Genomic DNA, 18,608 nt, shown 5'->3' with positions numbered 1-18,608 from the left:
TAATCATATTTATGAATATTTTCCTTTAATACATTTACATTCCTTTCCTGTCCTAGGTCATAAACATCCTCTATATTTTCTTGAAGTATTTTTATAGTTTTAAAATGTGATATGAGGTAGGAATCTAACTTAATTTTTTTTTTCTCTACTGATAGCCAGTTGTCCCAACAATACTTATGAAATAGCTCATCCTTTTCCTACTGATCTGATGCATTGCCTTTATTAAGTTCCTATATAGGCAGAGGTTTATTTTTGGACTCTATCCTATTACATTGATCTCTTTGTCTAATGCTAATACCAACACTATTTTTTATTAATATACCTACGTGATAGATTGTAATAGATGATGGGGAAGTTCCCCTTTACTGTTCTTCTAGAAAATCAGGAAGGTCTCTAGAAACAGAGAAATCTTTCTGAAGAAGTAGTTTTTGAGTTGGTTCCTTAAAAATGGGTACAATTTCAGTAATCACAAAGGAAAAGGAGGACAGAGGAAGGGTATTAGGAATTTCAGTGCATGTTCTGTGAATCAGATAATTTGAGTCCAGATTGTTCTGGGCCTTGAGTACAATATCAGAAATTTGCCCTTCATTTGACAGATGGTAGAGGAAGTGATGGGATCCAAGTGGGGCTGAGAAAGATGATTCTGGCACCAGAATGGATAATAATTCAGGCTTGAATTAGGGATCCGAAGTAGGGAATGGAAGGAATCATTCATATAGAGACTTTTTGAAGGAATAGTAAGTGTTGGTGGTTGATTAAAAAAAGGAGTTGAGGAAGAGATCCTAAGAGGCAAAACTGACTGAGGTTTTGAGCCTGGGTGGCTTTGGGAGAATGACAAGACTTCACTTGTGAGAAGGATCTGGTTTCAGGCAAGTGTAACTGTAAGCAGTGGTAGACATCCAGTTGGAGATGTCTGGCAGGTAGTCAGATACGTGGAACCAGGAGCTTTGGAAATACAGATCTGGGAGTGAGGTACATGGGAGTGTTAAATCTGTGGAAGCTGTTAAAGATTGAAAGTAATACTTAAAATATAGGAAAAGAAGGAGGCTTAAGGCAGGACTTTCATTATATTAATAATGACTATCTTTTATAATATACCCTCACTATGTGCTGAGCACATACTAAGGTGCTGAGCACTTTGTGTACTGTTTTTCAATTCATCCTTACAAGCATTCAGGTAGATATTATATTATTACTCCGGAGAGGTCTTAACTGATTCTAAATCTCATCTTCTTAACCTCTAAGGTACTCTTAGTATTTAGTTGATAGAGAAACAGTTTAGAGAAATAAAAAGGATCCATAAAATGTGAGACCTGGGCAGGACTAGGGATCATCTAATCCAGCTCCTTGGTCTTTAACTTGGGAAATTAAGGCCTAAAAATATATTAATAGAACTTGTTCAGGGTCATGAAACCAGATGGTGGGATTGCTTCACCAACCACTGCTTCCAAGTTTGAAATTTGTTTTGAAGTTTCCTGTTTTACTCTTGCGATGTAAGTAAATGTTTCATTTTTACCCCCGATAATATCAGCCAATGTTTATTTATCGGTTTAACTTTTTATTTTGAACTAGCTTTAGCTTTTCAGAGCAGTTGGAAAGATAGCACAGAGCGCTCCTGCACAGCCTTCATGCAGTTGCTCGAGCAGTTGTTCTCATATAAACGGTGCTTCATTTTCCTCTGGCTTCTTTAAAGATTTTTCCTTTGTCTTTAATTTTCAGCAATTTGATTATGAACTGTCTGGGCTTGACTTTCTTTGTGTTCAGCCTGTTTGGGGTTCTCCAGCGTTCCACATGTTCTGTCCAGGTTTTATAGGTGAATTCGATGGGAGAGACAGGGCCGAGTGTGCTTTCTCTAACTCAGAACCAGAACCTTAGTGGTATCTTTTGATTAAAAGAAGTATTTCATTTTGATGGAGTCCAATTTAGCAGTCCTTCCCTTTATTACTTCTAGAAGTTATATTGCTTTACTTTTCAGTTTATATTCACAAAGTCTATGTAACTTCATTTTTTATTGTCTGTTTTGAGTATCATCATGATCTCATGGGCTTATGTATATTTGTTTCAATTCATTGCAGACATTTTTCTTTCTGATGCTTAATTTGTCTCATCTCAGTTCCTGGGAGCTCTTTCAGGTTGCCTTCTGTGTCCTTCCAACATGACCCCAGTTGGGCTACGCAATTGGCTCAGTGGTAAAGAATCTGCTTATCAGTGCAGGAGCCACAGGAGATGCAGGTTCAATACCTGGATCAGGAAGAGCCCCCGGAAGGGGTAGTGGCAACCCATTCCAGTATTCCTGCTGGGAAAATCCCATGGACAGAGGAGCCTGAGGGGATATAGTCCATGGGGTTGCAAAGAGTCAGACACGACTGAGTGACTAAGCCTAGCCCAGCACAGTCTTTGGTAATATTCCAGATTTTTCCATTAAGTTCTTACACAAAAAGATGTCCTAAGCTGATCTTTTCATCATCTGATTCACACCAGAAATAGGTGATTTTTCTAAGGACTGCTGGTTCATTTTAATGAAACATAATGTTTAGAGATTATACTATGGGCATTGTTAGAGAACTCGCCTTGATTTTTTAGAAACATTTTTTTTTTCTTAAATTATAAAATAATCCATGTTCTTTATGAAAATGAAAGTGTTAGTTGCTCAGACTATAGCCCACCAGGCTTCTCTGTCCGTGGGATTCTCCAGGCAGAAATACTGGAGTGGGTTGCCAGACCCTTCTCCAGGGGATCTTCCTGACCCAGGGATCAAACCTGTGTCTCTTGTATCTCCTGCATTGGCAGGTGGGTTCTTTACCACTAGCGCCACCGGGGAAGCCCCTATTTTCTATTTTCTTTATAGACATTTCAAAGTATACCATAATTTTCCACTTAGTCTTGACTTTTGAGATTGTAAGTCTTTTTTTAACTAGAACTATTAGTCATTCCAAACATTTATTAGAACTTCCTCATTCTGTTTTTTACCACTTTCAGAAGATCAGAGACTTAGCAAACCCTCCAAAAATAATAAGACAGCATATTATTTTGTGTATAAATAACTTATTCCCCCCAAAATTGAATATTCCTTTCTGAGAGTAGCTACAGATAGCTACTATAGAAGCACAAATGAGAAGAAAAGAGCCTTAAAAGGATAAACTTATAGAGTTTCTTAAAATATGATTTGTGGGCCATCTGCATTTAAATTACTTGAGATACTTGTTAAAAACATACTTTCCTTTGTTCCATCCCAGATCCTCTGAATTAAATTCTCTGTGGGTAGGTCTTGGCGTTCTGCATTGTAAACTAATTCTCAGATAATTCTTGGGCACATAGAAATTGGAGAATCCCTGATCTAAAGGAATTCTACAGTTGAGACTGAGAGGGAACTGGAGAAAACTGGAGTGCTTTTGTAGCTTTGATAGAAACGATAGGGAGGGTGGAGTTGAAGAGTGAGAAGGAAGAAGAACCAAACTCCCCAAGGAACATGGAATTTAGAATATAGATGAAAGGATTGGCCTAGACTGGAAGGAGAAATGGTGGTGTTAACATACAAAGTTTAAAGCTTTGAAGTAAGCCAGACCATTTCCTCATTTTTTATACAGGAAACACACAGTCAAAAGGGTACCATGGTGCCCAGGGTTTAATCAATTATGTAATAGTATTGAGTACACCCAGTTTTTTTCACTTCCCAGTCTGTTGCTGTATGCTCAGCCTCATACTGTTGCTACTTCTGTTCGTTTCTGTGTAGAGTTACTGTCTATTTCCAGTAGTACTTTAACCAAGAACATTTCTTCTGTCATAATGCTGTTTTGTTCACTGTTACCTGTCGTGTAAAGTTTTATAAAGGGTGGTAAAAGATAGAGACGCTCTTGCATGTCTGTATCAGCTTCTGCTACCGTGATTGGGATAGTTGATTGAAATATCAGCCAAAAGCTTTTCCTCACAAAGAGCAGGAAGATGGAGGATTGTGTACAGAACTAGTTATTAATTTCTTCCTTCTGCGATAGACTAAGCACAATAGTGGCTGTCTCTTATTCCATACTTCTTTTGTATCTAAAACCATGCTTACTACTTTACATTCATTATCTTAATTTTTTATAAGGACCTCCCAAAGGTAGGTAGTATTAAGATCTGAACTGTATAAATGGGGAATGTCAAGGTCAGTGAGATTATGTAGTTCAAGGAATCAAAGTAAGTAGCAGAACTCAAGTTTGAGTGTCTGACTCCCGAGTCCATGATCTTAACTACTCTGTCATACTGCCTTTCTTTGAGTACATGGGAGCTATGACTGGAAGAAGGATTGACAATGGCATCCGAAAGTCACAGTGCTCCCGTTATATAACTTCAGGGCTGGACAACATTTTAAGACTGAGAGCTTATTTTGTAATACTTATATTGCTTGGTTACTTAAATCTGTATTAGGGTTGCTGAATGTTGACATGTAATGCTTTCTTTTTCCCTTTCATTATTTTTGTACTACCTTAATGGTGGCTTCTGATGTACTCTTTTATTTTCAGAAAAACCATGCCAGATGGATCATCTGGATCGAATCCTTCTGTCTGGCATCTATAATGTACGCAAGGGAAAGACCCAGCTGCATAAGTGGGCTGAACGCCTGGTTGTTCTCTGTGGCACCTGCCTCATCGTGTCCTCAGTGAAGGATTGTCAGACTGGGAAAATGCACATATTGCCTCTGGTTGGGGGAAAGGTAAGACCCACAAAGATAAATTACTCTTTCTTTGGTCATCTTAATTTAAAAAAAAAAAAAAAAAATCACATATGCTTTTCAGAGTTTTTTCCACATCTTTTCAAAGAAGCCATTCTGAACATTATTAAAGATTACATCACAGAGTTTTTGCATTCTTAGGTTTAAATGAAACCGACTCAGGCTAATTTACACATAAAACAAGTTTTTTACATTACAGACCCCCTCAGAGGTCCAAAGACTATGTTGTTGATCAGTTGCTAAGTCGTGTCCGACCGTTGTGACCCCATAGACTGCATCATGCCAGGCTCCTCTGTCCTCCAGCATCTCTTGTAGTTTTCTCAAATTCATGTTCATGGAGACTATCCATGCCCCAGATTCTGCTGCAGAACCCGTCTGTTGAAGAAACCCCTGCTTCCACTGCTAGGCACTAAATGCTGTCAGTAGTACCACCAAGAGTAGCCAGGGGCTGCTGCCACTAGCAGCTGCCTTTGGAAACTAGAAGTAGTGGCTACTTTTGGAAACTAGGCTGCCTTTGGAAACTTAGCATCCTCCACCAAAACAGATTCTTTCCTATTTCTCCTTTTCCCCCATTAGACTGAAATTCAGAGTCTGGAGTGCTCATTAGCTCCTATCAAGCAGCCAGAGAGACCTGCATTTTTTGCGTCTGTGCAAGAGAATTCTCCATGATAGGAAAAGCAGTTCAAAGTCATCAGAGTGATAGATGACTGGAAACAGATAATGCTACTGAGAGAAAATGTCAACTTGTATTTTATATCCAGTTGAATTACTTTGTAAGATTGAAGGCAAAATAGAACATTTTCAGACATTTAAAAACTAATGAGGGACTTACCTGGTGGTCCAGTGGCTAAGACTCGGTGCTTTCACTGGGTTCAGTCCCTGGTCAGGGAACTAAGGTCCTTCAGCTGCACAGCTGAAGGGGGAAAAAAAAAACCAACATAAAACAAATGAGCTGGCATATAACCTCACTGAAAGAACTACTAAAGATGTATGTCTAAAAAACAACACCCCTCCAAATAAACAGGGGAAAAAAGAAGAAAACAACAAAGGATCGAAGGAAAGTAAATTCAAAGGAAGGTATAAGATATAAGAACAGATGATGAGTGGAAGATATAAGAATAGATGATGAATGCAAATACTGATAAAATATGGTAGTAAATTTAATACTGATTGTAAAAAGATTTAAATTTTTTTATATTTTAAATATAAATTTCAACAACTAAAGCTCAAACTCCTGAACAGCATTCAGGATTTGGTGATGTGTTCAATGAGGAACATGTGATGCAGTCTTTGGATAAGAGGAAAGAAAGAAAGTGAAAGAACTCTCAGTCCTGTTGACTCTTTGCGACCCCGATGGACTGTAGCCTACCAGGCTTCTCTGTCCATGGGATTTTCCAGGCAAGAGTACCAGAGTGGGTTGCAATTCCCTTCTCCAGGGGATCTTCCCAACCCAGGGATCGAATCCGGGTCTCCTGCATTGCAGGCAGATGCTTTACCCTCTGAGCCACCACCAAATAGCTTTATGCTTTGTTAGAAAAATGGTCAAGTACAAACTTAAAAATTTTAAGGATGACTACTAAAAGTAGAGTGGGAAAAGAGAATATAAACTCTGTAATGCTAAAAGAAGGCAGGAAAAGGATTGAGAAAAAGGAGCAAAATAATTAGCATGGTAAGTTATTACATATTATAGTGACATGGAAATAAATCCAAATATTTTCTACTAATTACTGTTTATAGGAGACACACCTAAAACTTAGAAGGTTGAATGTGAAATGATAGAAAAATCACACTAATCAAATAGCAACCAAAAGAAAATTGGTATGGTTATACTAACATCATACAAAGCACATGAAAGTTTGTATGCAACATAGGACTTGTGTCAAGACATTTACACCTTGGTAATAGACAAATAACCTATTTTGGCAAAGTTGAGAAGCAACTGGGAACACAGTCACTTTGGAAAACAGGTTTTTTTTGTTTCTTATAGTTAAAAATCTGCTTTTCAGATGACTGAGCATTTCTCTTAGATACTGAGAAATGAACACAAATATTTCCAAAAAGTATAAGTGAATGGTCTTAGCAATTTTGGTTATAATTGACCCAAACTGGAAGCAACCCAAATGTTCACTGAATGGTAAATTGATAAAACAGATGTGCTGTATCCACATGTGTTGTATTCACTGTGCCACTGAGCAGTGAAAAGACGTGAGCTGCTGATACACACAGGAAAAAGGGTGAGTCTCAAAACATTAAGTGGAAAAAGCCAGATGTAAAAGTCTATTTATTGTATGATTCCATTTACGTGAAATTGAAAAAAAAACTGTAGTCATAGAAAAGAAACCAGTGGTCGTACCAGGATATGGAAGAAGGGGATTGGCCGCAAAACAGCCATGAGGGACGTTTTGTGGGTGATGGGGTTGTCCAACTATGTATCTCATCAAATTGTTCACTTAGAGTTTATGAATTAAAAAAAAACACATAAATTTTATGTAAATTATACCTCAGTAAAACTTGTCTCCTGAGAAAGACATTAATGTGCAAAAGCGTTAATAGGGATAAGGAGGCTCACTGGAACCTGATGAGAGGAACATTTTATGTGTATTACCATGTAGTCTCAACATACATATTGCAAAACTTAACAAAATTACTCCGAAGTTGACAAATTAACTTCTAGTGGGAGATTTACAAGCCTTTCTCAGAATTTGACATTATATGACTATTTTTCTGTGTCAAACATCCCATAAAAAATATCTAGAAGAAAAGATTATTCTAAAGCAATCAGTAATGCCTGTTCTTCATTTCAACAAAGTCCTTTATTTTGACACAAACTCATTGAATTGTGGTGATTTATTACTAATAAAAATAGCCTAGTTGTAAGCATCACAATTGAATGTTATGAATATTATTTAATTTTATTGGATCTTCTTAATATGATTCTTATTAGTTTAAAAGTATTTTGTGTTTCTGCCATTTGGTTCAGTCTTTACTTGGCACCAGAAGTCTAATGATTTATAACTTGGAAGTTTCCAGCTGACTCACCGAGATTCAGTAGCTATGACATACAGAAGTGAGATGTCAGACAAAGATGTAAGCGGTTCCATAGCTATAAAAATACTTCATCTTCATCAATGGTATATAGGCTGGGTTGGTGAAGAAAGCTGTTGTTGTGCTATGAATCCGTACCATCACCCCAAGTGGGACTGGAGGAAGTTCTGACTCTTTCCTCAAGCCCAGTGAAAGAGGTTTCAAAAGAACCCATGGAATCCTGATTCAGGTTCCCTGCAGTAAGGGGGACATAGTGCACTGGTGTCCTGCCTTCTGACCAGGAAGTCTTGAGGATGAGATAGGCTGCTTTAGTGATTGATAGAGCACAGAGCCTAACTCATGTGTTGGGATCCTTGTGTATTCCTTGGGTTTGTTAGTATGTGACCCAACTGGGTTAAGAGGAAACACTAGCCATTGGGTGGGTGGGTGGATTCTCATGTCTGGTGGGGCCACCTGGAGGGGCCAGCAGACATCACTGGAGGACGAGCTGTCAGTGGACCACCAGGTTCCTTCACGTCTGAGGAGAGACTGGTTGCCTATTGGAATAGTATGTGTTAGCCTGGTTAAGGAATCTGTAGGTGAGAAGCCACTAATGGTTGAATTAGGGGGCTGGTATCCAAAGAACCTTCAAAAGGACCTATTGAGGAAGATTATCCCCTTTAAAATCTAGTAGGTCTGGAGAGCATGAAGTCAGGTTATGTCTCTGCCAGTTTATAGTAACCTTTGGGTTTGCATGTTCCCTGTTCTTCATTCTGCCCCATGTTTGTGCTGGACGGGGTCAGAAATGGCTTCTAGCCCATCACCTCGAAAGTAAGAGACGGGGTGAGTCCAAAGAGGAGGCCAGGGTACCCCTTGCAGGCAGGCAGACAGCTATCTCCAGTGAACCACAGTGGTGGTGAAAAGGTATGGAGCAGTCTTCCCTTTGAAGTGAAAACTTTGGCTCTTACCTTGTGGGCCTACAGACTCTCCTGTTCTGAAACTCCCCTGCAGTGGAAGCACAGAATCCTAACCACTGCACCACCAGAGAATTCCCCCTTTGGTTTTTTCTCAACAGCTTTATTGAGATGAAATTCATATACTGTACAGTTAACCCATTTAAAGTATGCAACTCAGTGGCTTTTAGTAAATTCACAGAGTTGGGCAACCGTCATCATAATTGATTTTAGAATACTTCTATGACCCTTTGAAAAGAAATCCTGCACTACTTAGCCTTCATCTCCCCATTCCTTCTCTATCCCCAGGCATCCATTAATCTACTTTCTGTCTCTACAGATTTGCTCATTGTGGACATTTCATATGAATGGAATCATACAATGTATGGTTCTTTATGACTGGCTTCTTTCACTTAGTGTAATGTTTTCAAGGTTCATGTGGGTTGTAGTGTGTATCAGTGTTTTATTCTCATTTATGGCTGAATAGTATTGTATGATGTACTACATTTTGTTTATACATCTACCTGTTGATGAACATTGAGGCTGTTTCTACTTTTTCCTATTATGAATAACTCTGCTGTAATTCACAGAAAATTTTTGTGTGGATGCATTTTTTTCTTGGGTATATACCTAGGAATGGAATTGCTGGGTTACATGGTTGCTGCTACTGCTGCTAAGTCACTTGAGTCGTGTCCGACTCTTGCGACCCCATAGACGGCAGCCCACCAGGCTCCCCCGTCCCTGGGATTCTCCAGGCAAGAACACTGGAGTGGGTTGCCATTTCCTTCTCCAATGCGTGAAAGTGAAAAGTGAAAGGGAAGTTGCTCAGTCGTGTCTGACCCTCAGCGACCCCATGGACTGCAGCCTTCCAGGCTCCTCCATCCATGGGATTTTCCAGGCAAGAGTACTGGAGCCTTCTCCGGGATTACATGGTTACTTTTAACCTTTTGAGGAACTCCCCAACTATTTTTCAAAGTGACTGTACCATATTACATTCCCAGATTCAGTTTCCCTGCATCCCTGCTAATGCTTGTTACCCAACACTTGTTATTATCTGTGTTTTTTATTTTAATCATCCTAGCAGATATGAGGTGGTACCTTGTGGTTTTGATTAGCATTTATCTAATAAATAATGACATAGAGGGCTTCCCAGGTGGTACAGTGGTAAAGAATCTGCCTCCCAATGCAGGAGACACAAGAGAGGCAGGTTCGATCCCTGGGTTGGGAAGATCCCCTAGCGTAGGAAATGGCAACCCACTCCAGTATTCTTGCCTAGAAAATTCCAAGGACAGAGGAGCCTGGCGGGCTACAGTCCACAGGGTCACAAAGAGTCAGACACGACTGAGCACACACTCAGTGATGTAGAACATTGTATCATGTGCTTATTGGTCATTCCTCTGTCTTTGGAGAAATATCTTTTCAGATCTTTTGCCTAGTTAAAAAACTTGAGTTGTTTGTCTTTGTTATTGTCCTGTGGTTTTTTGGATTGGAATTGTTTTGTTTAATTGGTTCTGGTTTTCTCCCCGCTTCTTCAGGTGGAAGAAGTGAAGCGACGTCAGTACTCCCTTGCATTCAGCTCAGCTGGAGCCCAAGCGCAGACCTATCTTGTCAGCTTTGAGACTTTGGCTGAGTACCAGAGGTGGCAGCGGCAAGCTTCCAAGGTGAAAAGCTGTCAGAGGTCCTCATGGGGAGATGAGAGCAGAGAAACCAACAGAAAGATATTTTGAAACTGAACTTACTCCCAAGAGATCGAATTATAATTCTTATGTACATCACTCCAGGCTTTTCTGAATACATAGTGAATGAAATGGAATTCTCCCAGGTCCTTAACTTATTATTTATATTGGCACAGTGCAGAACGCTTTCAAAAGTGTTTTCAGGTACCAACTCTGTGAGGAAGGTAGGGGCTTGAAGGAGTAGAGACACAATGAGGTTCAAATGACTCTCCCCCCACCTTGGTGGTCTGTGATAGATGGAGATGTCCCCTAAAGATGAAGTGCTCTAAAATTATATTTCATTTTCCAAATTCTCTTGTCTTCTTAGCCATCTTTTCAGGATTTAAACGCATTTTTCTTTATGGGGCTAGGTAGTTGCATTAAAGATTGTTTCAGTATAATGACATGCCACCAAAACATGAATGACTTTTGTAGTGATATTTTGTTTTTTTAAGATCCATTTTCACAGCCCATGTTATATTAGTATACTATTATAGCAATATAAACCTTGTTTCAGTGTTATTTCTGTATTTGTGATAGTAATCTGCTATGAATAAAACTAGTTTCAATTTTAAACAGCTTTTCTATTCTTCTGCCCTTGTAAAGACAAATTAATATTTTTTGAGCATCTTTTACATGCTAAGTAGCAGTGCTGCATACTTGGTTTTTTAATTTTCCTCATGACAGATGAAGAAACTGCGCAAGTTAGGAACTGAGCTTGTGTGGCTACAAAAGGCCATATTAAAAGATCTTTTAATATCACATCCCCTCCTAAAGTTTTGAACAGTTACTTGGAATCATCTTAACTTTACTTTCTGCATGAGCTATTACTAACTTTGCATCTTTTGATTTTTTTTTTTTAACTTGTAGACACGTTACAGCTTATACCTGTTTTTTCAAGCATCTTACAGTTTTGGGGGAAAAGTAAAAATTCACTGCTTCTTATAAATGAATACTCAGATCTTATGACCTTTTTTGTCTTCCCCATCTTATTAATTGGTTCCTTGTTGTGTCAATGCTGTTCCATCCTCCGCTGGGTGGGAGACATTCAGCACTGGCTCAGATGGCTCTTCTCTGTGACCTCATCCAGGTGGTGTCCCAGCGCATCAGTACTGTCGACCTCTCGTGTCACAGCCTTGAGGAGGTTCCTGAGCATCTCTTCTACAGTCAAGATATCACCTACCTCAACTTGCGACACAACTTCATGCAATTAGAAAGACCAGGGGGCCTTGACACTTTCTACAAGTATGTGGGGCACAGGTTTCCAGACCAACTTACTAAAATCTAATTGTAGTCAATATCTGTAGATAAGCATGTTTACCCCTTGTGTACATATTTGAAAATTTCCCCTCCCTTTTGAAGAAGTAAGAATTTTTGTTCAGTTTTCCCACTCCCCCTTTTCCCTCTGTATAAGATATGATAGATGTAAAGTTTCTGACATGGAGGCAGCATCAAGCTGCCCTTGATCTGGATAATCTTTTTCTATAAGTCATTGACAGTGGAGCATGATCTGCAGCCAGGGTAAATAGAGAGATACCATATTTGGGAAGTTTTTAAATCAAAAGTTTCAGACTTAAATAACTTAAAGGAAATAGGCCAAATTTCAAGAATTCCACTCCCAGGTTAGAGCTTTTATCTTTCCTTTGCACCTGCTATTGCCAACTCACAAGCCTTTTGTCAGTGATGAAACCTCTCTCTCCTAATAAAGGAACCATTTCAGTCCTAAGTGACAATGACCCATATATTTTTCCATCTTCTTTGTTAGAATATATTCCCCATTCCCACCCTCCAACTTCACCTCCTTCCTTTCTTTAAAAAATGGGTAGAAGTGAATAAATATATGGTGTAAGTAATTGGGCTTCTTGTGGGGAGGGGAGAAATTGAAAGTTAAAGCGTTCAAACTACATGGTAATCAAAAAGCTAAATGCACATTGAAATGACATATTTTACATACTTTGTAACTAGTATTTCATAATTTTCAAAAAGTTTATGATTTTTACCTCATCTGAAATGTTTTGCAAAGTTTTCAAATATAAGCCTCTATGTCGTAATGAGATAATTATTTTAATGATATTGATGTTTAAAAATTAAAACAAGCTATAATTTTAAGGAAGTGGACTTCTAGTATTTCCTTCTGAATTTCTATGAAAATAGGGTTAATCTTGTTTGAGGGCTGGCTTAGGAAATTGGAAGTCAAGGTACCAAACCAAAGGAACAATCAGTACTCAAAGTCAGGATATATGGAAGACAAAAGTTGAAATTTTCAAAGAGAAATGTTAGAGAGGGGTACCATGGATTCAAGTCTAGAAGCAGATGATACGGTTCATCATTGTGGAGATCGTCACCTTAGCCGTACCATCTTGCACTGGTATAATAATGAAGTATAATACTCTTAAGTAGAATTACAGGAGTGACTCTTCAGGATCCAGTTTATGATGATACTGTCTCTCAGTGAGACATTATGTAGATACTTCTACAAAAATTTGAAGTGTTGAAAATTACTATTTTGTGTTGTGTATCATCACATTACAGTAAAACTGCATATCACCTACGTATTTTTAAACTAACTGGCTCAGTCATTTACAAAAAGAGAAATTGCTGGTAATGAGATTTGATCCACAGGTTTGTTAGCTAGTCCTGTGTCCATGAATTGATTAATTGTAAGGCTTTTGTATATTCCATGTAGACATTTAATAAAGGAAATTATTTGAAGCATATCAATAATGGTATTGATTCAACTTGATAGAAAATAACTGTACCATTGTGAGTTTTCCAAGAGTTTCTGCCTTTCTGAGGAGAAGAGAGAACAGCTCCCATCTCACCAGACCTGGTTTCCTTGATAGCTCAGACTGGGCGTTAGTCATCCTGGTGTCTGTGCCACACACAGTTGGACACATACTGAATGTTCAGTAAATATATGCAGAACACATTCTTTGATGGACATTTATAACATCACTTTTTCATTCAGTAGTATAATGTGCCTTTGCTTTTTAGATTTTCTCAGCTGAAGGGCCTGAACTTGTCCCATAATAAGCTTGGGTCATTTCCTGTATTGTTATGTGAAATTCCTACCCTGACTGAGCTCAACCTTTCCTGTAATGGATTCCATGACCTGCCGAGTCAGATTGGCAGTCTGCTGAAGTAAGTACCTGATTTTTACTGGGTTTGTCTTTTCCTTTGTTTGCAGTGTAAGGAGCTTGTCTGGTATTTGGAATAAAGGTAGTTCCATGAGCTCTTGCAGTGAAATAGATCATGAAATTTTGAGAATTCTAGTCAGCAGCAATTACTTGCCTACAGAAGAGACTAGTCCCTCAGTTTTAACCATGGAGGCTCTGACTACCCTTGATGTTAAAGGGACCATCTGTATTTAAGTCATCTTAGTAAGTCTCTATAGATAGACTGAGGGCATCTAATCATATTGGATTTATAATAAATTAGTATCAAGTAAAAATCCATAATTCTAGTTCTATCCATTCCAGTTAAAACGTTTCATCAGGGAGTTTTGTGTTGTTTTCTTCTTGCAGTCTTCAAACCCTCTGTCTTGATGGCAACTTCCTGACCGCTTTACCTGAAGAACTGGGAAATCTACAACAGCTGTCCTCCCTGGGAATTTCCTTCAACAACTTTAGTCAAATTCCCGAGGTTTATGAGAAACTCACTATGTTAGATAAAGTGTTTATGGCCGGAAACCGAGTGGAAGTGCTAAACCTGGGGGTGCTGAAACGAATGAGCCATGTCAAACATGTGGATTTGAGGTGAGGTCATTCTTTTTCATTTTTGATTGCACTGAGTCTTCACTGCTGCTTGTGGGCTTTCTCTAGTTGCGGCAAGCGGAGGCTCCTCTTGTTGCAGAGCACAAGCTTTAGGCACATGGGCTTCGGTAGTTGCAGCATGCAGGCTCAGTAGTTGTGGCTCGTGGGCCCTAGAGCACCAGCTTAGTAGTTGTGGTGCACGGGCTTAGTTGCTCTGCGTCATGTGTCCCAGAACAGCAATTGAACTTGTGCCCTCTGCACTGGCAGGGGGATGCTTATCCACTGTATCACCAGGGAAGTCTGTTTTGGTCATTGTTCACTGCACTTTCTTTTTGTCTACCTCTGGTGTTCCTTTACATTTTCTTTTTAAAAATAAAGACTCTTGAAACCATTAGGATTTTAGAACAATGTATGTTTTTAAAGCTGTAGTAAAGCTTCATTTTTCACTTAATGGTAGAGAGATTTATGAATGAGATAGGTGTACCATGTGGTAGAGATGAAGATCGTTCAGACTTACCTCCTAGCAACATTTTATGAGAATTCCCATTTCCTTTCATCCTTACCAATGTTGGATTTTAGCAGTCTTTTTCCTTGTTACTGTAGTAGGAAGAAAATAGTATTTCATCATTTTAATCAGCATTTATTATGAATGAGGTTGAGTATCTTTTTGTATGCTTATTGGTGGTTTGTATTTTTCCATAATAAACTTGACATCTTTCTGTTGAATCATTGGGTTTCTTCTTGATATCTGTGGTATTAGAATTGAAATGTTACCAGTTTTACTAGTAATATATTTTAATGAGTTTTATTCCTTTTTAAAATTATTTATTTATAATCTTTTCCTAAATGAAAGTAGTAAAACACACATACTGAATGTTCTGTCATTTACACTAATCCATTGATGTCCCTCATAAAGACAGAGTAACAAAAATTTATTGAAGAATAGGAAAATGAGAACAAGCCTGCATGCATTAAATCATATACCTGTATAGAAGAAATCAAAGAAGTCATCGTTTTCTTTTACTTGCCCTTGAACTATTCCATATAGATAACAGACTGTTTTCCTCTCCCTTAATTAATGTAATGGGAATCTTGGCACTGGAGAGGAGGCAGAGCAGTGAGAGGCAGTGTGGCTGTTTGCTCTTGCTTTTATGTGGTACTTACTCTATGACTGTCCTGCTAGTCCCAGCCCCAAAGGTTATACTCATCTTCTCATTTCTTTGTTTTATTCCTTCATCCCTGCCTAACCTTACTAGGTATTTGGATGCAGGTTTTAGACTAACTGTTTGTGGACATGGTCCCCTTTTCTTTCTCTTTAATTTGTACATGTGTTTCCCAATCTACACAGTCTCTAACTTAGCTTGTAAACAAAGAACCCAAGGTACAACTATCTGTGGTTATTTACATAGTACCTTGCAAAATGAGGCAAGGAGTAAAATTCTTAAGTTGTTTAGCAAAGAGACAAGAAGAACATCTGTTTTTTCTTTTGGTAAGCACATTTAGTAGAATTTATTCTAATGATTTTCTTATTTCTGAATATTAAGGATGAACCATCTAAAAACCATGATTATTGAGAATCTGGAGGGAAATAAATACATCACCCACATGGATTTGCGGGACAATCGGCTGACTGACTTAGATCTTAGCTCCTTGTGCAACTTGGAGCAGCTGCATTGTGAGCGGAACCAGCTGAGGGAGCTGACGCTCAGTGGCTTCTCCCTTCGAACTCTCTACGCCAATTCGAACAGTGAGTTCTCTACCCAGCCTCCTGTATTTCCTCTTGTACCTCTTGTCTGAGCTATCCAAGAACAGTGGCATATGAGGTGTTCCTCAGCCACTGTGCCAAGTGGAGTTTGAGGTTCATGGAGACCTAGCTTTAAGTTTGCAGTCAGCACTTCAGTGGTTGAGATATGCATAAAAAGACGTTGCAGGATTATTTGAGCTTCACTGAATAAACGTTATAATAATCAGAGGCATTTTGCAAAATGCCAGGATGTTAGGGTAGGCAAGCATGTTCAAAAGAGAATATCAGTAATAGTCTTGCAACATGGGTTGGCCAACTGCAGCCCTGGGGCTAAATCTGGCCTACATCTCATTTTGTGTGGCCCTTGAGGAATGGGTTTTTATGTTTTTTAATGGTTGGGTTTTAAAAAAATCAAAGGAAAAATAATTTTGACATGGGTAAGTTATATGAAATTCAAATTTAATTGAATAAAGTTTGATGGGAACACACCCACGTTCGTTTGCATGTTAACCACTCTTCTGCTACAGTGGCAAAATGATTGAGGAGTTTTGCCAGAGACCACATGGCCTGCAAAGGCCAAAATGTTACTAAATGCTTAGCCCTTGACAGAAGATTACCAGTCTCTAGTCTAAAACCTTGTGCTGTCTTAGTTCCAGAATGAGAAGCCCTTCACTTCAATAGTGATTTATTTGCCCCAGGGCTATTTTTCAATGTAAAAGGCCTCATAGTTGTTGAGGCCATTCTGTTTATAGAGAATTCTTTACTGAGGAAGTTACACAGTTGACTCTTGGAAAACATAGGTTTGAAATGCACAGGTCTGGTTTTTGTTTGTTTGTTTGTTTGTTTTGTTTGGCCATGACATGGGGCTTGGGGGATCTTAGTTCCCTGATCTGGGATTGAACTGAGGCCATGACAGTGAAAATGCTGAATTTTAATCACTGGACCACCAGGAAATTCCCTGTACGGGTGTACTTAAACATGCAGTTTTTTCAGTAGTAAATACAGTTGGTCCTTGAATAATGCAGGGTTTAGGGGTACCTCAAACAAACCCTTTAGACAAAAATCTGAGTGTAACTTTACAGTCAGCCCTCTGTTTTCATGATTCTGTATCTGGATTCAACCAATCATGGATTGTGTAGTATTGTAGTATTTATATATGTGTATATATATGTATATACATACATATGTATGTGTGTGTACAGATATATATATATATATATATATAAACACTACATAAAGTTTTGTATGGATTTTCAACTGCTCAGAGGGTCAGTGCCTGTAACCCCCACATTGTTCAAGGGTCAATTGTAACTGCTTTTCTGTGTTTAAAGAAGAAAAGATATTTAATTTCACTAAGTGTCAAAGAAATGCAAATTTAGGTAATAACTTTCTATCACAGAACAGAGTAAAAGAATTGTTCTGTTCACAGAATCCTTAAATTCTACAACCTAGAAAAATTCATACCAACACTTGAGGTTTTGACACCTTAAGAGTAAAGAACTCAGCTTTCAGCTTCATGGAAGGATTTATACAAATAGCCAGTTAACAGAGGGAAAGGCCCTCCCTAGTCATCAGGGATGTCTTTTATTGAATTTATTACAGTATTGCTTCTGTTTTATGTTTTGATTTTTTGGCCATAAGCCATGTGTGATCTTTGCTTCCCAATCACAGATCAAACCTGTGTCCCCTGCATTGGAAGTCAAAGTCTTTGGACTACCAGGGAAGTCCCTACTTACTGGTTTTTATCTTTAGTTCATCTCAGAAGATGACACAAATTTTTATCGATTTCCCCCCACGTTTCCTCTGAGTTACATTCTTCTTTGGAGAATGTCACTAACACCAATCTGTTCTCTGATTAGGATTGACAACAGTGAACGTCTATCCAGTACCCAGTCTGCTCACGTCTCTAGAACTCTCCCGGTGAGTGTGTCTCATGGAGTGGTAGTTGTTTGATTCCTATACTTAAGAGATATCTGTGGGCACTCTGGCAGTTTTGAGATATAGAAAATCCCAATATGTTGAAATACTTGGATAATAGAGAAGGGCAAAAGGTTGGCTAAAGGAGTACATTTAATGGCCATACTATCTAGTCACAGTACTGAAGCTGAAGCTCCAGTACTTTGGCCACCTGATGTGAAGGACTGACTCATTGGAAAAGACCCTGAAGCTGGGAAAGATTGAAGGCAGGAGGAGAACGAGATGACAGAGGATGAGATGGTTGGATGACATCACCGACTCTATGGATATGAGTTTGAGCAAGCTCTGGGAGTTGGTAATGAACAGGGAAACCTGGTGTGCTGCAGTCCATGGGGTCGCAAAGAGTCAGACATGACTGAGCGACTGAACTGAACTGATCTAGTTAAAGGAAAGGTGCCTCTGAATTACTCATTGTTACAGTTTGTGGATTTAGAATGAGTTGCAAACAAAGACTTTCCCTTCCATGGGCATTGATTTTTCCAATTGGAATCAGATAATTCTTGGTTTTGAGTGACTTAAAATGTTATTCTCTTACTCTTGTGAGCCATGTCGATCTGATTTGCAGAACAATGTTAATTATATTCAGGATTTTATTTTTTCTGTCAGTGGTCAAGAATAAACATAAATGAGGTTTGCTTTCTTTCCTTCATTCATTTTTAACACTGTGTTAGGCATTCAGGAGTCAGTGGCTGAGTTTTACAGTCTAGTTTTACAGTCTAGCTTGTCTTGACA

At 38.7% G+C, this 18,608-nt stretch overlaps 1 protein-coding gene across 1 annotated transcript in view; it reads left to right on the top strand.

Moving 5' to 3' along the window:
- Nucleotides 1-18,608, top strand: part of PHLPP2 (PH domain and leucine rich repeat protein phosphatase 2) — a 64,977-nt gene that overhangs the window by 24,015 nt on the left and 22,354 nt on the right. Inside the window, exons 4-10 of the mRNA XM_027516069.1 lie at nt 4,503-4,693; nt 10,224-10,349; nt 11,494-11,648; nt 13,398-13,544; nt 13,928-14,158; nt 15,700-15,902; nt 17,759-17,819. Coding sequence (XP_027371870.1) covers nt 4,503-4,693; nt 10,224-10,349; nt 11,494-11,648; nt 13,398-13,544; nt 13,928-14,158; nt 15,700-15,902; nt 17,759-17,819 — 1,114 coding nt within the window. The remainder of the gene's footprint in view (nt 1-4,502; nt 4,694-10,223; nt 10,350-11,493; nt 11,649-13,397; nt 13,545-13,927; nt 14,159-15,699; nt 15,903-17,758; nt 17,820-18,608) is intronic.

Source organism: Bos indicus x Bos taurus, chromosome 18, assembly GCF_003369695.1.
Source record: "Bos indicus x Bos taurus breed Angus x Brahman F1 hybrid chromosome 18, Bos_hybrid_MaternalHap_v2.0, whole genome shotgun sequence".
Lineage (NCBI taxonomy): Eukaryota > Metazoa > Chordata > Mammalia > Artiodactyla > Bovidae > Bos > Bos indicus x Bos taurus.
The sequence above is the reverse complement of the archived record's forward strand: the minus strand, read 5'-3'. Positions and strand labels throughout refer to the sequence as shown.